This window comes from Halyomorpha halys, unplaced genomic scaffold (genome assembly GCF_000696795.3).
Source record: "Halyomorpha halys isolate HHAL.00 unplaced genomic scaffold, Hhal_1.1 Scaffold522.1, whole genome shotgun sequence".
NCBI classification, from domain to species: Eukaryota; Metazoa; Arthropoda; class Insecta; order Hemiptera; family Pentatomidae; genus Halyomorpha; species Halyomorpha halys.
The window spans coordinates 327,543-350,721 of record NW_027107635.1 but is presented as its reverse complement, the minus strand read 5'-3'; the positions used below and the strand labels follow the sequence as shown (position 1 = coordinate 350,721).

Here is a 23,179-nt window from a genome sequence, read left to right as displayed (position 1 = left end):
CCCAAAAAATTTATCTGCTCTTGCCCTAGTGCCCTAGTGGTGGAAAAAGGAATCCTGGTCATCTGTCCCGTACTATTATGGCCATGTTACCTTGATATAATGGAAAAGATGGCACCTCTCTTGTTTTTTTTATGCCTTTTATTCCGTGTTTTTAATATAAAATATTAAAAATCTGAAGATGATTTTTTATGACTGATTTATTATAATTACTTAATTATAACAGCAATAAACGTTTGATTATATTTTTTATTTTATCACCCTTCAAGAAAAAAATTTTCATCTCTAATGTATTTTATATATATATATGTGTGTGTGTACAAGACATACAAAACAAACGCTGGTAGAGTATATTGCATGACAGTGGTGCCGCCTAGAGGCAGTTGATATTCTTAATGGAGGTGCTATCAGGAGAGCTCAAAGCCCTCCCCGAGACTGCTATTGTTAATGCTGAGACTAGAAGGGAATCCCTAATTATATGTATTGTGCCACTGACAGCCTGTCATTTAAGGTGCCTTTTGTCTACAGTCACTTTCCTTTTCCTGTTCACTTTTCACTACACTCAATTTACCTGCTTTTGATCTGGCATCCCACTTGAGACCTAGTTTTCATATATAAACCGGTAGGTAACCAATGCGTCTCCATCTTTTCAAGAATTGAAACACCTAAATAAAGCAAGCGTGTTTTGAAATTCATCAGTAAAATAAGCGGAGGGATGAGAAGTTTCAAAACGGAATTTATTTTTACATTGTCTCAACAAGGCAATGATAAGGAGAAATATGTCACTACTATGAATAATTTCATCTTTTTAAGATTGTTTGCTCTACAAGCTCAGTATAGAACTATTTCTTACTAAGATGTATTTTAAACTTTGTAGTGGTACAGCTTCTTCTTTTTTTAGTCTTCGGGCTTATTGTTATTATACCATATTATATTTTTATTATTATAATTGGTGGTGTTGTGAGCTTCGATCAGCATTGCAATCCACTAGATATTGTACTTACGGGAGATCCTTGGGCAGCCGCGTGGTCCGTTACCTGTAGGTCTAGCTACCATTATCGTTCTTAGTTCTCTTATCTCCAATTGCTCCCTGATCGTTCCGGTCCGGACAAAGTTTCGTCTCGATTTAAAGCGAATATGGAAAACGCTTGTTGCAGATGTGCGTAGCTATGAACGACCTCGAGTACGTTCGGCGCAGCCTGACCTTGATCCCAGACGAGGTGAACCTGGAGACTGTGCTGGAGGCGGTTGAAGCGGCAGCAGAAGCCAGCGGAGGCGGCCAGGATCGCGGGCAGTGGAGGGCAGCCTTGTCCTCTTTCATGGACAGAGCCACTAACCAGCTGGAGGCAGACATCATGATGATCATCACCAGGCTTGGAGTCAAGGTGGGGTTTTCATTTCGTAGTTCTTTAGTTAAAGCGCATGTACTATATTGTTTTAAAATATCTGATTATAGGATTCTAAACAATCATTTTTCCTTTAACCTTTCTTATGGTATTCTTATACAGATGGCTGCTCCCTTGAAGAAGACTATGTTCCACCTGGCATGGTCTCCTGATTCTTTGCCCACTCAGGACGCAATAACTCCGCTCCTGGAGTATCTGGACACCCACCTGCTGGCCCTAAACGCAGCACTTCTCCCAAAGAATTTCGAGAGGGTGCTATCCGCTGTTTGGGAATTGTGTCTTCTGCAATTAGGGCATCAAATGGATGGCAGCCCTGGAGACAAAATGCCTGGATTCCATGATAGGTGAGATTTAGAGAACTCTAACTTTGCAATTTTATAACATTGATATATGAAAAAATCATATAAAAAGCTACAAAAACATTGTTTTAATTATAATTAATGCGTCTGGAGTCACATAATTTAATTTATAATAAAACATAATTTAATCTCATAAATAAAGTAAAATACCTTTATAGTCATCTATTTTTTTTTCATCGCAAAGAAGAGAGCTGAACTGATATTGCTGAAGCATTTTTTTTTTCAATATAAAAGAATTAAGAGAGTTCAGTGTTTATTGACCTACTAAACGACACATTAAAACAAAATTAAGAAGACTAAATTGTTTCTGCTGTATAGAAATGGTTAAACCAATCCAGGTCATACAAATTTCAAATCAGTACTACTTGGTCTTCACGTTTGGAGCACAATCTACCAAATATTTATATAGTACAAGATTTATTAAGTTCCACCAAAAGTGACTAGGATTTTAATTAGTTTACTTCAACATCGTCTTTTTTTTTTTTTTTTATTGGAACCCTTATTTAAATTTTTCATAGCCCCCATTTTAATGTAAGCGTGTCAAAACCGATTGTAAAACAATATATAAGACGACTGTAGGTCCATTCCAATCAAAGAATTACTACAAACAACATCTAAATCTAAAATAAGTCTCTGGCTAAGTTAAAGGTTTGTATATTGAACACCAAATTAACAGAATTACGTAATAATTCTACAGAATTACGAAAACCTTACTGATAACAATTATTATTAATAAACATGACTACAATGAATATGTATTTTTTTTTTTGTTTATTTACCGAAAAATATTTTATTTTTAGGTAATATAAATATGTTTATTAGTATGTATATTATTTTTATAATTAGAATTTTTCAGATATACATAATTACTGTTAATTTATTGTTTACTAAATTTCTATTTTAATATGCATGCAGTATCTTTCGATTGTAATGAATCTGTGGCCGTCACAAATATTTTTTATCATCAATATTACCAAGTTTACAATGCCTGGTTTAAATAATTTAAAATAAGAGCAATAAAAAAAAACAAAACTAAAAACTGACTGAATTTAAATAAGCTCATTTTAATGAAAATCTTTCGATAGTTAAAGTAAGCCGAAAAGAAAAAAAGGCTGTTATCTCACCCCAATTTTTGATTACTTTAATGAAAACTATGTATAATTAATAGTCAAAATTGATGAGTCTGCCAAGTATAGGTAGGGGGAATAAAAAATGGCGGCTGCTTCAACACGTTAAAAAAAGTTAATTTTTCATTCCGAGCTCTATATCATTAAAATTACAAACAGTACTAGAAAACCTAAGAGAACATTATTTAAAGCAGAGTAAATTTGCTGAAATATTAACCCGAATAGAGCTTTTTACATACAACGTTGTAAACATCTCGAGATATAGCTTTTTAAAAAGCAATATTTCATATAAATGTACTGAAAGATTAGTAGTTAATGTATTTATTTTGATAAATCTATATCTCAAGAACTATGTGACGCATAGATGTCTATTAACACTCAAATTAAAGCCAGTTTAATGTACTATAAAGTAATTTATGACCTTTATCTTTGTACGAATAGTAGTTTTCATGATATTTGCTAAAATAAATTGATTTATAGTTGTTCAGACAATAAGTTTGATTTATGAAAAATTTTATTTCAGAAAACATATGACGTGCAGATGTTAGTCAGCACTTAAATTAAAGCTAGTTAAATTTACCGTAAAATAGTATATAATCTTTCTTTTTGAATGAATAGTAGTTTTTATAATTTTTGACATAATAAATTCACAAAATGTTAATTTCTGGTCGTTCGGATAAAATGTTTGATTTTTGAAAAAATATATATTTAGAACCATAAGACGTGCATGTATCTGCCATTACTCAAAATAAAAGAAATTTAACTTACTATTAAGTACTTTATGATACGTATTTTAGTAGGGGTAGTAGTTTTTAAGATATTCGCATATAAATATAAATTTGGCACATTAAAATCTCCTGCGAAGATAAAATTCTTGAACTATTTTATAACCTATTAAACTAGCTTTAATTTAAACTCTACGTCGAATGGTTTTTTAGTTATAGATTTCTCAAAATAAATTTACTAACTACTGATCTTTCAATACATTCTGTACAACATTTTTATGAAATGTTCCTTTTTAAAAAGATATCTCGATAACTATTTAACGTAAATAACACTATTAGGGGTCATATTTTAGAAAATTTACTCTTCTTTAAATGACGTTCTCTTGTTGCTTCTTTTTAAGATATAGAGCTCCGAATGAAAAATTAATTTTTTTTAAGGTTTTGAAACAGCCACCATTTTTTATTCCTCCTACCTATACTTGACAGACTCATAAATTTTCACTAATAATTATACACAGTTTTCATTAAAAGAATCGAAAATTGGGGTGAGATAACAGCCTTTTTTCTCTTCTTGGGCTCATGGTGACATTATTATGGTGACACTGAACACTAATTTTCGCTTCAATCCTTCATTAACTTTCGCAAGTAAAAAATTGTAAGCAATTTTAGTTTTTAATTCAAAATTAATGTTTGACGGATTAGGACCAGATAAAAAAGATGAATTATTGAATTTCATTATTGGAAATAAAAGTTCATTTATTATTTATTATTTTAAGGCCAAGTTAATTTGTATTATGAATATAATAAATTCATTGTTTCTTTAAAAAAATTATTCATGCTACAATAATTTTAAATACTCAACACGAACCTCTCGAAACTGTTCAAAAGGTAGCATTGTAGTAGCCAGAGCCTCCTTCGAGTCGACTCTCAAATCATTTCCACAAAACATAGCTCTGTTTTCTTTGAAGACTTTCATTTCGAGTGAACTGCTCCTTTTATTTCGAAACATTAATCTTTTCAAAAAGAGAACCTTCTAAGGTAAGGTTTGATAAAAGGTTCCTTTATGATAGAAACCATTTAAAAATTCAGCATCTCCAGCTTGAAACACAATTACAGTTCAAGAGCCAGGAAATAAAAAAAAATATATCTTCCTTTGTATTGCTTTAAAAAAGATATTAGAAAGTTCTCTGTTTTGACTTTACATGCACTTATTTGTAGCTGTGAAAGCACTCTGAAAGATTTATTTATTAAATATTTGCAGAAATTACTTTATTTATTCAAAAATATCATTTATAAAATCGAAATTTATGAAGAAAAGATCACTGAAAATCTTTTTTTTTTAACCTGTACACCGAGCTAATAATCCACAAGATAAAAACGATTGTAGGTGATCTAGCAGTAACCTGTTGTGAAACATGAAAAACCCTGGAAGGTTTTTATCTTGTTGTATCGATTATATCCAATGCGTTGTAGTGCACTATAATAATTTCGTATGGATATTTGGGTTAAATTGTAAGGGATTAATGCTTAAAAATGTAAAACTGTTTTTCGATGAATTTACTATTAAAATGATTCCAATATTCAATATTTTTATTTTAATTAACATTCATAGTAGACATCATGTGATTTCTTCTTACATTTCTACGCACCAGGAAAATTTACTATTCTTCTCATACTTCTTATATGTATATCAAACCAAACAGCGATACTAACGTCGAGTTCCGAAGATCATCGCGGGGTGACCTGTGACTTTAGTAACAATACTGAATATAATACTACTAATCACCTCAGTGTCTCAGAGATAAACCGATCAAAGATAAATTTATAATAACATTTGTGGATACTGTGTATCGTTAAACGTAAAGCCACAAATATTTTGGTGTACCAATTTTTTTTTTTTTGCTGAATTACAAAAGTTTCGTATTGAAAATAATAAACTATCAGAAGTTTCATGAAAACCAACTACTGACTTTTCATTTTACGCCTTGAATTTAATAAAAACAGTCTGTGTGTTTCTGTAATCTAAATGGCATTGGAGCTGCTATTCTGCCCTGTGTCTTACTGATTTATATTAATGGAAAATTTATGAATAAGCATTGCAGGTACTGTATATTGTCTGCCACATGTCCATTTATAATTTATAGCAATATCGAATTATTGAAGTTTTAATTATTTGAATAATGATTTTTTATAGTTATATATATATTTCTCTCAATATAATGTACACCATTTAATTGTGCATCGATTATTTAAGCCGTTTTTTGAGACTTTCGACTATATCCTAAAATTTGCTGTACCCTCCTTAAATAGTTAAATACCCTCCTTAAATAATTCCATTTTCATTTTTTATCGCAACTCAGATATAAACACATGATACGATTTTGCGAAACTTAACTATTTAGACTAAAGGGACTTCAAAAACTGTATTTCCGTCGAAAACTCGAATTTGAAATTTATCATGCTTTAGGTTAATGAAAGTAAAAAAACCTAATTTTGTAACATGGTAGGTCAGATGGTAAAACAAATTATCAAAATTGAAATTGATAGTGTTATGCTTTGCTTTTGAAGAAAATCTTTTCCCATGGAACTATAAGTATATGAAAAATCCTTCAAAAGCTGTTTCCAGTCCTAGTCAGCGATTCCACATCTCTTTCTACATTAAAACCCATTCGTCTGCCTCATGTCTCTGAGAACCATAATTATTATTTTTATTGTTAACAATAATTACTTTCACCATAAAATTATTTTTTATTTCTTATTGTTGTTTATTAATGGATGAAGATAAGTATTTATACGTTTATTGATATGGTCAAACAATAATGACTGTTAAAGCCACCTCAAATTGACTATGCCTTTTTGTAAAAGAACAAAAAAAAAAACAAGCTGACTCGGAATATAGACATTTATTTGGCTTAGCTAACAACGATTGAAAACATAAAGTAATTTTTTTTAAATTTTAATAATCTATTTATTGTTATTTACAACTGTATACAAATATATACAACAAGTAAATTTCCTGTAGGTGACATAGTGACATGATACAAACATGTGGAGAATCTACTCACTGATAGAACTCCAATAACATTTCTAGAGGAGAAGATCTCGAGGCCTTCTTCTTTTCAGACGCCTAGGAAGATTATTAGGTAATGAAGGAGAAGTCAGGTTAGAAACAAATGAATTAGGGTAGTTGAGAAGTTTATCATGGAAGGAATGGTATCTGGTTCTGGCCAAATCGGCAACATATGGAACATTGAGGTCCTGATGGATGACTTGATTTGTGACAAAGTAAGGAACATTAAGGATTTTACGAAAGATTTTGGACTGTAAGGATTGGATTCGGGAGGAATTTAATGGTTTAGTGGAGCCCCAAGTATCTTTAATTTGAAGCAGACTGTATTAATTATCTTCCATAAAATATAATGTTAAAAAATTAGGGAAGACTGGAATGGGATTTGTAACCCATCAAGCTTTTGAATCAAAAGATTATTAATTTATTATTATTTTGCTTTTATTCTCTTCAACGAATCTGACCGCATCAAACAGCTTCTTTACATCTTAACATTCCGAAATTAATATGAATTGATATTCTTAGCATTCCTCATTCTATCAGACAAACTTAGTTAAGGACTTATTCATTTTTAGTGTATTAATTTACAGTAAATTAAATATATATAGATATTTTATATGAAACGTCGAAGACTCCGTAAGTCCAGATAGGCCTTATAATAGTCATGTAGATCAGTCTTTTGTAATTGATTGGCAATTTAGACCGTTTATCTAGTAAATGTTGTAATAGTCGGAATCGACGAGCAGTTTCTTCTCTTTTTAGTCATATATGAGGATTCCATGTCAGTCGTTTGTCCCGATGTAATCCTAAGTAACGGATCTGTTCGACAGGAATAAGAGGGGTAATATTAAAGGATACTGTAGGGCAATTAGTCATGGGTTTACGACAAAGGATAAATGTGATTTGGTGGGATTTATTGGAATTACTTTTAATCCTCCAGTTTTGGCACCATTCTTCAAGGGTGGTGATGTGGGAGTAGAGGGTTTGGGATACAATGTGAGGATCATTGTTCACTGACAATAGACATGTGTCATCGGCATACATGGTGAAGATAGTGTTAGGATAGGTTGGGATGCCAGCTGTGAAAACAGTATAAAGTCCAGGGACCAAGGATACTACCCTGAGGTACACCAGCAGACTGACGGAATAGGGATGAATTAGCGGTGTTGTGATTTATTTGAAATAATCTGTCGGAGAGATAAGAACGGATAATGAGGAAGTATGTAGGGGCTAGGAATTTACGGATTTTGTATAGCAGTCCTGGGTGCCAGACTCGATCAAAAGCCTGTTCTACATCAAGAAAGACTCCCGAGCAGTACATTCCTCGTTCCAATGAAGACCATCAACCACACGACGGCATTGCTGGATAGTGGAGTGGCATGTTCGGAATCCAAACTGGTGATCTGGGATTATGTGGTTTGAATCAAGGATAGGGTACAGGCGTTCTAAGATGAGTTTCTGAAGGATTTTGCCCATGATAGGTAACAAAGAGATAGGACGGTAAGGGGGTGGATCATAAAGTAAAATAAAACAAGAGTTAAAATAAAACAATAAATATAAGTAAAATAAAAGGAATTTTAAACAAAAATAAATTATGAATTGAAAAACCAAATTTACTAAATTAATAAATATTACTAAATGAACTCCGATGGGTCAGAGACCAGACGGGTTCTGTAGAGAATATTATCTGCTCCGAAAGATCAGACACGATGTTTTCAAGTCCAATTGTTTAACCGTTGGTGGGTCCTCGTCTATACGGTGCTCTAATAACAATTTACGAAGAATGGGTCTGGTGACGATATCGGACCAACTACACACAGACCACACAACTCATACTCAAGCCAAAAGCCAAAAACCGCCGAAAAGGTTTGGTTGCGGACTGTAATGTTCACTAAAACACTCAAAATGCCCAAAAAATAATACCTACTGATCGCAGACAGATCTGTTTAGAAAGTGTAATGGCCTCTAAAAGCTGGAACGGAATTTGAAACGAAGATGGTGGGTCGGTTACTAGGTGACGCCTTAGCAACGGTTTAACGACCATTAACAACTGTTTTTTTACACTTTTTTTTCGGCCAAGACTCCCATTGGACTCCTATACTGCCTAAACATGGTTGGGGGTCAAAGTTCTTCTTTTTGTGAGACCGCCACTCAATGAAAAAAGTCAACGTCCCAGGCCGGATTCGAACCGGCACCACCAATAGACATCAAATTGGTAAGACTGTGTCTTAATCACTGAGCTATGGGTGGCCCTAATTTTTTTTTTACACTTAATTATAACACAAATGTATTTATAATAAACTGACTACTAAATAAAATAAATATAATTAAATTATCTAGTAATACTAGATAAATTAAAATTCCTCCACTACAACCCATAAAGGATCAGGGGTTCAGTACTTTGTAAGGAAGTACTTTTACTAGACCAACGGTTGTGCAAGAAAGTGATTTGGTCAGAATCACGCTCGACAGCCAGATTTTTACCCAATTTATGAAGCTGGGTGGATCATAGGAGAGCTTCAAAACCCACCGGGTTGATTCATGGCTTCAGTGTAACAGAAAACAATTTTCTGCCCAGCCAGAACCCGGGTCCATGGAGTCAGTATCATCGCGCCTACCATGCTGCTACTGCGCTTCCCACTAATTAAATACTATTTAAAAATATTCGCTAATTAATTATTAAATATGGCGTTAACAAGGACACTTGATCATTTTTGCAATTTATTCTTAGAATACATCAGTCTCGATTTAAATTAATTTATTTTCATCATTAATTATTATTTGTCTTTAAGTTAATTAATGACAACTAATTTTTGTTTTACCACTTGACTCAATTAGAAATAATTTTATTATCACCATTTAAGCCAATTAGGTACTAAACGTTTGAGCTTTCCCCGTGTTTAGTCACCAGAATCGAATATCAATTATAATAGAATTTATTTAAAAAGAAAGGTCTGGAGATGAAAATAATAAGGATCAACATGGGGGTAAAAGAATTTTTTTTTCCTATAGAGTGACACATTTTGAATTGGGTAAAGAAAGATCTTTGTTTGAGGAGGGACGGGAGCCCAAAGGGACCCCCTTCTCTTCAAACAGACCTAATTTCCTATCAGCCGCCCGAACAAATAACATTATTATTTTCCAGATCCCTTGTTTAATCAAGTGTCAATGCCTACTTGACTGCCTCCGCACTTTAATAACTAGATTTATTTCCACTGCCAATTGGAAAATTTGAATCTGAAAACTTTTTTATAAGTAAACGAATTTATTTTTGGCCGATTGGATATGATCTTTTCATGCCTCATCAGATTTTAGAGATAGGTTTTTTATCTACCTCAGATTAAGCACTACTTGGTCGGATTATTTAATTTAAAATATATTCACAGATCATCATTATTATTAATTAACAGTTAAAAGATATAAAAGTTTGGTGTCATGGGTGGTTTATACATTTACTTAACGTCGTGCTTCGAGTTGAAGTCGATTTCCTCATATTCGTTATTATTCACAGTGGCAATATTTTTCCGTACTAATTTTTCAAATGAAGTTATCGGTTTAACCTACTTACTCTAATTTCAAAATTTTTCTGAAAAGTACTTTCAGTTTATTACTCGTTATAAAATATTATTCTGAAAAAGTATGAAGGGAATATAAAACAGTTTAATAAAATTTACATTCTGTTCTTGACCATTTATTCAATGGTAAATTAGTATAGAATTAATTTTCAAAATACTAAGAATACTTTTATGCTGTCAGTCATCCTATCAAATCAGGGGGAGGGGAGTGGCATAACCCTACTCTAAAATTGAAGCCAAAAAGGTCACGACCACGAAAGGAAAGTTTACGTTGAGGTAGAAAAGTTCGCTATTGTGATCTACACTTAAACAGGCAGCCAGTGATTGGCTCGTAATCTTCTGCTATTCCCCAGCCACGCCTCTTAAAGGCACACAATCACCACATTTTTGGCTCCCCATTTTTATCCAGCTTACCACCTCCACTACACTCCTTCCTCCATGTCTCAAACCAGAGGCTCGTACATATGTTATGTTAAATAAAAAAACTAATTATTTAACAACTATGGTGACATGACAGCATCTATCAAACCGAAATGGAAAAACGCATTGTGCATGGTTCAAACTCTTGTCAGAGCAGACCTTTTATTTATGTATTTTTCATCATTCTCTTTGATCTACAAGTTTACATATTACATATTATCTTTTCTAAAATTGTTAGCTATCCAATGGTATATAATACGTCTAGGTGTTTTCAACCTGGAAAAAATATTTTATCTCTTATCTCCTTTAGTCAATTATCGAATCCTTTCATAGTTTATATTTATCCATTTTTTAATTACTTGTTTATAAATTCAACAACCACTTCACTAATCTTTCCTTTCATCACAATCTGCAATCTATTGAGGTTTTTAAAACTATTTTTTTTTTTTAAAGTGAATATTAAATATTATTAGACTAATCAATCTTTAATCAGAAATAATTATTTATAATTATATCTCAAACATATTTTTGTTGTCGGTGCGCCATATATTAATTAATACTTCAAAACAATAATCATTTTTGAGATTATCTCTACAGCTAATGACAAACAAAAAACATTATGAACCAAACGTTTGAAATACAATAGCGGACAATTTGAGACACTACGTCCATATCTGCACTTTTAGAATATAAAGGAAAAAATATAAAGTATTTTAGAATAATTATTACAAACCTTTGAGTTTACTTTTTTATCAAGTGATAATTATTATCTTCATGGATATTGTCCTTTGAAATTTAGTTAAGTGTGTAAGTCAATGAAGATAATAGTATTATATTGTTATGTCACGTTTAATTTTTCGTCCGTTCAAATTATTTTCTTAAAAAGTTTAATGGTGATAATTTCTTATATGTATCATAGTTATAATCGTCATAAAATTACACGCAATAAAACAATACATATATATTGAAAGTAAAATATTCCCAACTGATTCCGGGAGTAACAATTTATAATTACGTTACTCCAACACTTTCCTTTAATAAGAAAAAGGGAAAAACTGATGCGTGCGCAAAAGACTTTTGTCAACTTTAGTAAAATGAATTTTTTAGTTGGTTCCCCTCTGTTAAACGTAAGAAGCATATTTCCTCATTTTTTAACTACAAAGAGTAAAATTAAGACATAATTAAAAATTAACTTTAAAATGTTTATGATGAAGTTCTTTCTTTTTTCCTGGTTGAAGCAAACTTTAAATTTTCCTATATCGCGTAAAGATATTCTTATTCTTGGTGGAAATCTAATGTATATTTTAATATTGAACGAGGTATTGAATTTTAAAAATCATTAAAATTTTTCATTATTTGTTTACTATACTTTAATAAAAAGTTTGAAAAACACTAATTTGTTGGTAATGAGAAATACAAATTGTTTTCATAAATATTTGTTGGTTTGTTAAAACTTCAACTCATATAGAAAATCCAAAAACATTACTTGCTATATTATGATTATATATACTTAAATTTATAATTAATTCTATAGAAATATAAGAAAAGTAGAAATTCCATAATAAATGCATTAATTAATAAGCAAATAAATTTATGATGATGATTTGTACATTTTGTCCTTTTGCTTACAAAGAAATTTAAAAAAACTTTTGAACGATTATTTTATCGCTTTTTTTTATATTTATAAAATTATTAAGATGTATTTTATATCTCGTCAACTAATTGTCAAACACTATATTTATAAATACATTTTTGATTACAACATACCCCCTCATCATAAAATAATGTTATTTAAATTGAAATATATATTGCATTATGTAGTCAGTGTTCTTTTATATTTTCATTTTAATAGAAAGTGAATTCAAACTAATTTAAATTAAATAGTACTTTTTTATTACCTAAAAAAGAGTACATATGTTTATATAAATAGTATTTTTTGACAATAAAGTGACACATTTTGTGTCAATTTGGACTTCAATGTAATAGTTTTAAGCGGATACAAATTTTATCTGGACTATGCTGAAATACCATTTGAAAAATATTGGATAAATAAGCGACGTTTATGTTTTTCAATTAATTCGCATGATTAACTCACGTCAATGAATTTATCACAAACTACACAGTGACAATGGAATTTTTTTTTTCAACTCGCTTTATTAATTTAGTTTTTATTCTGTTAAAATTATTGTAATCTTAGTAATTTCGTTTTAAATTGTGCGCAGGCTCTACGACGCCCTTGATATCCTCGTAGACTTTTTTCATGCAGAAGGGAAAGGACTTACTCTGGAGAACTTGAAGTCAGGTAAGTATTTTCTAAACATAATATTATCGTCGTTTCAAGATACAGTATTTTCATAAATATTTAAAATCCTCAGTCTGGGTAAGGTAGATAAAAGTGCTCCATTGCAATAAATGCCAGAGGCCTTACAAACAGGTGTACTCTTGTTTCAAGTTTATATTTTTATATCCTCCTGTTCTTCATTATTTTGGGTAAGGTAGATAAAAGTGCTCCATTGCAATAAATGCCAGAGGCCTTACAAACAGGTGTACTCTTGTTTCAAGTTTATATTTTTATATCCTCCTGTTCTTCATTATTTTGGGTAAGGTAGATAAAAGTGCTCCATTGCAATAAATGCCAGAGGCCTTACAAACAGGTGTACTCTTGTTTCAAGTTTATATTTTTATATCCTCCTGTTCTTCATTATTTTGGGTAAGGTAGATAAAAGTGCTCCATTGCAATAAATGCCAGAGGCCTTACAAACAGGTGTACTCTTGTTTCAAGTTTATATTTTTATATCCTCCTGTTCTTCATTATTTTGGGTAAGGTAGATAAAAGTGCTCCATTGCAATAAATGCCAGAGGCCTTACAAACAGGTGTACTCTTGTTTCAAGTTTATATTTTTATATCCTCCTGTTCTTCATTATTTTGGGTAAGGTAGATAAAAGTGCTCCATTGCAATAAATGCCAGAGGCCTTACAAACAGGTGTACTCTTGTTTCAAGTTTATATTTTTATATCCTCCTGTTCTTCATTATTTTGGGTAAGGTAGATAAAAGTGCTCCATTGCAATAAATGCCAGAGGCCTTACAAACAGGTGTACTCTTGTTTCAAGTTTATATTTTTATATCCTCCTGTTCTTCATTATTTTGGGTAAGGTAGATAAAAGTGCTCCATTGCAATAAATGCCAGAGGCCTTACAAACAGGTGTACTCTTGTTTCAAGTTTATATTTTTATATCCTCCTGTTCTTCATTATTTTGGGTAAGGTAGATAAAAGTGCTCCATTGCAATAAATGCCAGAGGCCTTACAAACAGGTGTACTCTTGTTTCAAGTTTATATTTTTATATCCTCCTGTTCTTCATTATTTTGGGTAAGGTAGATAAAAGTGCTCCATTGCAATAAATGCCAGAGGCCTTACAAACAGGTGTACTCTTGTTTCAAGTTTATATTTTTATATCCTCCTGTTCTTCATTATTTTGGGTAAGGTAGATAAAAGTGCTCCATTGCAATAAATGCCAGAGGCCTTACAAACAGGTGTACTCTTGTTTCAAGTTTATATTTTTATATCCTCCTGTTCTTCATTATTTTGGGTAAGGTAGATAAAAGTGCTCCATTGCAATAAATGCCAGAGGCCTTACAAACAGGTGTACTCTTGTTTCAAGTTTATATTTTTATATCCTCCTGTTCTTCATTATTTACCAATGTGTTTTAATTGATGTTTGAGTACTGTATGTCATTATCATTTTTCAACATTACCTCATAGCATGGACCTAATGAATTATCATCAGGAATCTTTGGGTCACCCTCTAACTACATTGTATTCAATTGTTGTATTGTGAGGTAAAAAACACCCGGAGAAAAAATACTTTATTCTTGCAGGGTCTTGATTAGAACAATACAATTGTTTTCCAATTTTCTAAGTAATGCCGCAGTATGATATTTTTTAATAAAATAGTTCGTATTTTGACGATTTACACATTTTCCTTTATTGGAAAGAGTGGTTTAGGGGAAATGAACACTCAGAGACTACATGTTTTTTCCGTCATCAATAGAATCGAGCCATATCTTGAATTTTTTTTTCCAGTAAAGACTAAACATTGTGTTTAGCTTCAAGAAAAGAAGAATTTATTTTTAAAAAATTCAAGACTTTATTTATATGCTATTCTTTAAATTTCTTTACACTTCAACTCTTCTATAAATATTAGTACTATACTTATATATACGACCAGAAAGTTAACAAGGGACACAAATTAATTGTTTGAATATAATATAACGTCTGATATAAGAAATCAAACAAAATTTTTTTTTTGTTTCATAAATAATATGAATGAAAATTCTTGATAAAATTATCAATATTTTTCAATCTGTATCATAACTGTTCCATGAATTTTCATTTTGCAACTTTAAACCAAGGCACAGCATTCCTATATATCTCTACTATATACTAACAAATAAATAACAATAATAAAAAAATATCCAAATCATTCATGAAACAAAAAAAAAGTAATAATATTTATTATTTATTCTGGGATTGATCTCTTTAGAATAATATACAGGTGTTAAAATTAAGTTTTAAAGCCTTAGAGTGAAATACTAAATAAAAATGAAATTATAAAACGTCAGAAAATATAATAAAATAATGAATTTAAAAAGATGAAAATTAATAACAATAATTATCAGAATATATAAAATAAAAATATAACAAATAAAGCAAAACCATATGTCATATCATAAAACATAAGATGACAAACACTTCTGGTAATAAGTAATAGAAAAACAAACATGATAAAAATCGAATATAATTAAACTAAATGTAATAAATACGTTATTTTGGCTGGTTCCTTGTTGTATATGTGGTTTCAATTGAACTATACACACAGACTAACCATGCCTTGAGTCTTTATCATATATACACTCATATGCAGACAAAGTATTAGTAGTAGTATACCTCACATTAATAACCTCAAAAGACTCATTAACTAGAGAAATTACATTACTTTATGATAATGTACTCTTTTATTTATTGACAAGATTAAAGATCCTGTAATTTGATTTTTGACTAGAAAACTACCGTGCAATCGAGCAAAGACTCCAGTACCACAAGACGGAGACTGAACAACTGATCACGATGTACCACACGGAGCGACTTTTCCAGCAACTGTGTGTCGAGAGCACGGAGTACGGAGTTCTGTCAGTGCGGGCATATTTTCACCACGACTCCCTCTGCGTCGAAGTACTCAATGCTAGAGATGTCATACCCCTGGATCCTAACGGTAACTTTTCAAATATATTAGTATAAGTTCTGTATGAAGTTCAATCTGTTAGATGTATCTTGATACAAGTATACGTCAGTTACTTTGTAGACGCTTCAGCTATACCGATGCTGCATAGCAAACTATATCAAGTAAGTAAAATTATTCAGACTTTATTTTACCAATATTTCTTCATTTCTTCTTTTGCAGGATTCAGCGATCCCTTCGTTATCGTCGAACTTCTGCCTAAAGCAGTCTTCCCGCACTGCTCAGAGCAAGTGACCAACGTCCAGAAGAAAACATTGAACCCGTTCTTTGACGAGTGTTTTGAATTGTAAGTATATGCAATAAGGATATTCATATGTTTTAAATAGTATCCGCAAACAATAATGCATTAGCATTTCTCCAACAAAGCAACCCCAGCTCGGTATTTGAAACACCCTAAATTTCAAAACTAAGTTGGCACTTTATAAATTTTTTTTTGTATTTAAAAATAGTTCTCAACGCATTTCATGTATTGGTGGTACTTCTATCTAAATCGTTCCTCTTAAAACAAAGAGCAAGCTTAGTGTTAATGCATAATTTATGCTAATTCGTACTTAAACTACATGATTAATAAGTAAATAAAAAAATCAAAATTTCTAAAGTCATTCTGCAATTGAAACTAATCTTTTCAATGCATAATGAGACATAACTGCCATTGTCATTATCAGGGGGTTAATTTGGAGCATGTCAAAGCTGTTTTCAACATATTGTTTTATCCGTCATGATAGTAAATCCAAATCACTAATAAATAAATGTTTCAAAATAGTAATATAATACAATTAAACCACATAAAAATATTGATACTTAAAAAAAAATATACATATATTACTAAGTAGGCAATGTTAATTAATTAATTACAACCCATTAAACACTATAAAACAGAGAAAAGCAACTCAACATATGCAGATGACAGGTATCCATGTATAAGTATAAGGGTTCGAGTTAGAATAATTTGGTGAATACTTTTGTTTACTTACTTAATTTGTCTCTATTAAAAATCATTTATATTTATTTTAATCGATTAAAAATGATATTAATTGACTTTATGATAGAATGATTTATTTAAAAAATATATTAATTTGTAGTGGATGCTAGAGAGCAGGACACAGCAACTTTCAACATAAAAAATAAATAAATTAAGCACATTTTTTTCCTAAAGGCAGGATAAATAATCAGAGAGTAATAGAAATTTGTAAAATATAGAATATAACATATTAAACCTTTTTTTAAATGATTTTTGGACTTATATTTATTTATGTTAGTCTTTTTAGTAATGCTTATCACGTTGATTGTAACTCGTACTGCACAATATCCCTAATATGTATCCAACTAGCTCGGTCACCCTGGAGCAGTGTAAATCCGAGAGCGCTATGATCGCCTTCACCGTCATGGACCACGACGTACTGACAGCTAACGACTTCGCCGGCGAAGCATTCCTGTCTTTGTCGTCGATCCCTGGAGTCACCGGCAGCTCTAGCGTCGAAAACTTCCACGGACTCAAGCACGTCGATCTCCCTCTGATGCATCAGAAAAACAAAAGTAAGTAGTTGAAATACCTATCTTAATATCCCACTGTTTTGTTAGCTTTAGTTTAAAGTCTTGGCTTATTGTAAGTGTTTAATCCTCAGTTGACGAATCCAACTAACTGTGTTTTTGTCCGGATGAATTTTAAATAAAAATAAATGAAAATGAGTTTTAAAATAAGTGTGATTGTATATGTGTACGTGCGTATGTGAACGATTTACATTTAGATCAAAGGAAATGTCAGTTTTTCAAAACTAAAATTAGTTATATTCCGTAAAACAAAATCTCCAACTCAGAAAGCTGAGGTCACTTTCGAAATCAAAAATGAACTGCACTCAGCTGATCAAGGAGGCATTAGCTGTAGTATTTTCCTAGAACAAATTTTATTTATTTTTATTTGATAAATGGTTTACGTAGATAACGTATGATAATTCTACCAGCCGTGACTTCTGCTGGGTTCCTCCAAACATCCTGGCTTACCTATTATGGTTGTCAGATTCAGCATCGAATGCCAAAAGAAAATGCACATGCTGACTATATATCAAGAGCACCACTCCAAAAAGAAACAACGACAATCGAAGAAGAAATAAATAAAGAACTTGACCTAATTTCTAATGAACTACAATGATTATACAATATTTCTAATTATTTACTAAACTACAAAACTTTAGCGAGGGATGAAGACTTATTAAATAAAGATTGTTATAACTCAGAGTACTATTTACAAAATGAAAAAATTTCAAGGTCAGCGAACTACTATACCTCGATCTTTTCAAGAAGAAGTATCAACAGAATTCCACTATACACACCTTGACATCCTGAAAATGGAACAGCTAGCAAGAAGGTATGTATACGTATAAGAAGAGGGCACAGAGAAGGTTCCTATTTATTTCTGAGGGGAACCAAAAGAAAACTTCGAGTGGGTTCGAAAGCCACGAGCATAATAAAACCACACATTTTTTGGTATTTATGGACAGCAAGTCAAGATAGGTAGTTCGATTATCAACAAAAGCTACCATCTCTCCAAGTTCAATTCATGGATTTATGCCCTACAGTAGCGCATTACCTCAAATCATTCCGTACACCATCAATATATTTTAGGCAGGCAACATCGACCAAAAAGGTGGTGTTGGCTTTGTTTTTTTTTTTAATTTATTTATTGTTATTTACCACTGTATAAAAATTTTCAACAAGTAAATTTTCTGTAGGTGACATAGTGATATGATACAAACATGTGGAGAATCTACCCATTGATAGAGCCCTAATAACATTTCTTGAGGAGATCTGGAGGTCATCTTCTTTTAAGCCGCCTAAGAGGATTATTAGGCAATGAAGGAGAATCTAGGTTAGAAACAATTGGATTTGGGTGGTTGGGAAATTTATCATGGAAGGATTGGTATCTGATTTTGGCCAAATCGGCAACATATGAGACATTGAGGTCCTGATGGATGATTTGATTCGTGACAAAGTAAGGAGCATTAAGGATTTTTGTTGGCTAATTAAGCTCCAGAAAGCCGGAAATGGCTTTATTCTTTTATGCAAACATCATCGACATTTTCAGACTTTTTAATAACACATAAACGAAGCATTTCAAGGGAAGTTCTGCTCCTGAGGTTTTAGATTTACAATTAAAAGGTTATTTTAACTATTTAAAAAAAAATCGTTTTTTGATTTTTAACGTTATATCCAAAATTTATTGTATCAGATGAAAAAAAATATATATTTGGACTTAAAATGCTCCTAACTCTAATTTGTCTCTATCTACCAGTCTTCATGGATAATTGATCTGTTTATAAACTGGCTACCTTCGAACTATCTTTATTTTATGAATAAAGAATAATGAGAATTCATATAAATCCGCTTACAGTGTGATTTTAACAGCGTTCGGTTTTAATGAAGCCTGGAAAACAGAACTCTGAAATCTTCTTCAATTCAATTCTCCATTCAAAATATCGATTAAAATTAAAGAAAATACAAAGTCCTCAGTGGTTGCGATTGGCCATTTTAAGACATGCTAACATCTGCTAGCTTGAAACTTCGGAAGTTGCCTTCTCCACAAATATGGATAAATACTAAATACTATCGAAATATTTAAAAAACGTTATGCAACAACAGATGAAGTCGCTACTGCCTGTTAAAAATTAACAGCTTCTTCGACTTTTTTATTTGGCTACTCTTTCTCCAATTGAAATTGGTGCTCGGCAACACGCAATAAAGGCTCTCCTACAAATCAGTTTGTTGAATAGTCATTTGATGGACCCAGTTCAATGGGGTTGGACGGTTACACAGCATAGACCACTCCAATTACTGCCAACAGCCGAACAAGTCCCACAGGAGCTGATTAATAATCCTGCCTACAAATGTTTGGAGGAGTGTCGAAATAATTGTGCTTGCAGGAAGCGAGGGGTGAAGTGTTCTCCAATATTATATAATTGCAGAGGAACGTCCGGTAACAATATACCAGTCAAAATTGATAGCGAACGCAACTTGAATGGTGGCAAAGATATAATATATTTTTTGGTAATTAGGTTGTAAGATATATTGTTAGATAACCAATGGTTACGGATTTTAAGATCTTCAAGGAGACGAGAACCTTCTATCGCACAAATTGTTCTAGTTAGCTTACACTTCCAAACGTAGCTAAGTCAATTAATCTTGTGTTTTTATTATTTATTATTATATGTTTACATTATGATTTCCTACCCAATCGATCAACAAATTTAATTATTAGTTGCAGGCAGGACTGAAAAAATAATGAAAATGTTTTAACGAAAACTATTGTGCAAGAGTGCGATTGTAAGTCTGGTACTAAATTCGATACTACGCCATAAATAAATAAATTATTTATTACACATTACAGTTTAAACCGTGCAGATAATATTTAAAAATTTCAAAAACGAATTTTTTATTTTAATTGGTAAAAATAAACGTTCTATGAACTCTCATGTCTTTCTAAATAATCGAGTAATTTCTATTATATGGTCCTCATTTCACTCATAATTGACATGTACTTTCATTTACAAACTAATAACATTAGTTTCCCTAGAAACTTATCGTTTATGAGTTACTATTGAAAAATTGAAATGAGACGGAAAATTTCGAGGTTATAGGACTTCTCATAAAACATAAGCAGAAAATTGGTGCTAACATAAAATTTAAGAAGATAAAAAATGTCGTTGGGATGATAAGATTAAATTGATTTGCAATTAAAAGTTTCAATATTACTGTGAAGAGTGACAGAATAGGGTAATATTGACTGAAATTGATGACTTGGGCAGAATAGCCTGCATAAAGTTTTTAAATTATTGAATGTAAATTTGTATCTAAGATTTTCTTTGAGGATTGCTGAATAGGCCGAATCGTTGGACTAGATAAAGAAATAAAGATTTTTTTGAGACTTAAATTGTATACAATTTAATTTATTTAAACGTAAATAAAGACTTCTTTAGGAATTAATGAAAAGATTGAAACCATTTTTGGGTTTCCGTAATTTAATTAGCCAACAAACTCTACGCTACCTGGCCTAATTGCAGGTAAGTGACAATGGTCGTATAGGTTTTTTTTTTTTTCCTTACCTCCTAAGTTTATCTTCGAACTAGTGCAATAAATAAAGACTTAATATTAAGATACATCAAAATATATGCAATCAAATGCCCTTCCTTTGCCATATGGAATTATAAGGAGGTGGCCTGAGTCCGTTGAATGCGATGGTCTAAATACTGGCCAAGGAGCCACTGGGTGCGGTGTACAATGCCGGGGAGGGACCGCTCCGTCCCCACTCTACTGAGGTGTTCTTGATCGTCGGTTCAGACTCATATCCACAAATATTTAAATACAAAGGCATTCTCTGTTGCAGACCATCCGATACTCAAGACCCTGGAGACAAGGACTTGGGACAAGATGGCTCAGGATTTCGTGAAGAAACAGAAGATGCGACTCGCCACATCGTAGTTCTACCGCGAGTCACGTCGAAAAGGGAGGAGAAGAATAGTGAGGGTCTTGTCATCGACCTGCCTGGGCACAGTCTAATGCGGGAATACAACTTGCACGCTTCTGCTTCTGCTGTCTTTCTTTTATAGCTTGTGCTTTTATTAGCGGGTTTATCCATAGGTTTATACATATTGTTCAGTTTAATTAATAACTCTTAATATAGTTCAGTCAAAGTGTTTAAAAATCGAATTTAAGTGATAATAAGACAAATTAACCAAGGTACTGTTCATTAAACCTTAATTTTGTCATAAATTAATAAAAACCATTATGTATAATATAAATGAATTATATTAATGAAAACCACATCAGAGTTATATTTTCCTGAAGTGGATAAACCCGCTCTTCTACGCTATTAGTCTTCTCTCTTTCACGTGGCTCTATGCACTTTATAGACTATTGCTTGGTTCGCAGCCTTCGGCACTAGTATGGTATATACTAATGCTCAATATCGTTAGTGTAATAATTTTATTTCTTTTATATTTTTATCGTTAATTTAATATCTGGTAATTGTAAATAGATCTGTTTCTAATTTATAGGTAATTAATAATAATTTAAGAGACGGATGCTCCCTTTAACTTATATAACCTCTCCACCTTAAAAAAATATTCATAAAAATACTACAGTCCATAACTAAAATTTTATCGTTTAATTAAGCAGAAAAATATAAAGTCTAGTCCCATAACTTTGAAAAACAAAAATTAAATATCATAGTCCACCAAGACTCGAAGGGACTACTGATTTAGTGATTAATAACGTTTATGCTAGATTAACAAACTTTATTGTCAGTAAATAATTTTAAAAATTTAATAATAATGGAATTCATTCTGATTAATTTATCTTTTTTTGTTTTAGGGGAGTAAATAATTTACTTTAGTATCTATATGCTGCTGAAATAATCAATAATTGTGTAAAAAGGGTTAAGGTACTAATTTTAGTAATTTAAAAAACTATATTTCATTTCCCTACTCCTATTACCTTTCACGATAGTAGAGGCTACTCTAATGCTTTTTTTCGTAATTGCACTTAAAAATTTATAAATCCCAGTCATCAACTATTCCTCTCCTCCATTATGGAAATTTGGTGTACTTCATTACAGTACACAGACCAAAATGAAAGACCACATCTATCACAGGGAATAGAGAATAAAAAGATTTAAATATTTAAAAACAAAAATAACAAAAAAAAGTTATAAAAATTAAAAAATATAAATTGAATTTATTTGGTAAGTATTTTGTGTAATTAATATGAATAATGAATAAGTACTTAATTATACATTATCTAATGTATATATTTTTACGTGATTATAAGTTTCATCAGATTTCCTGTTTTAGTTATTTATATGAATAGAGGAACTGAGAGTTTGTATACGGAATCAACAATAGAAAAAAAAATATGAGCTTTGATTGAATGAAAGAAGATTTATATTGTCAATAATTACAAAATATAAATTCAACTTTTAATTTTAAAAATATGAAGAAATCCAGATACAAACATATACTGGTTATTTACAAAATTATCTTGAAAATCCTATAAAATATGAAGTAAAAAAACAACGTTTATTTTCATTGCAATTAATTTATTTAATATTCAGGTACTGAAATCATGAATTATTTCATGTTCTTGCAAAACAAACTATTTATTCTTCACACATTCGGCTATTTGAAAATTTGAAAAAAAATTTCATTTTTTGGT

At 31.4% G+C, this 23,179-nt stretch overlaps 1 protein-coding gene across 2 annotated transcripts in view; it reads left to right on the top strand.

The window, feature by feature from the left end:
• Window positions 1–23,110, top strand: part of unc-13-4A (BAI1 associated protein 3) — a 413,601-nt gene extending 390,491 nt beyond the window's left edge. For both annotated transcript variants that reach the window (XM_067046009.1, XM_067046008.1), the window contains 7 exons: window positions 1,155–1,382; window positions 1,506–1,747; window positions 12,899–12,978; window positions 15,740–15,949; window positions 16,139–16,262; window positions 17,307–17,512; window positions 21,354–23,110. In XM_067046009.1, coding sequence (XP_066902110.1) covers window positions 1,155–1,382; window positions 1,506–1,747; window positions 12,899–12,978; window positions 15,740–15,949; window positions 16,139–16,262; window positions 17,307–17,512; window positions 21,354–21,448 — 1,185 coding nt within the window. In that variant the 3' untranslated portion in view covers window positions 21,449–23,110. The remainder of the gene's footprint in view (window positions 1–1,154; window positions 1,383–1,505; window positions 1,748–12,898; window positions 12,979–15,739; window positions 15,950–16,138; window positions 16,263–17,306; window positions 17,513–21,353) is intronic.
• Window positions 23,111–23,179: the final 69 nt, after the last annotated feature.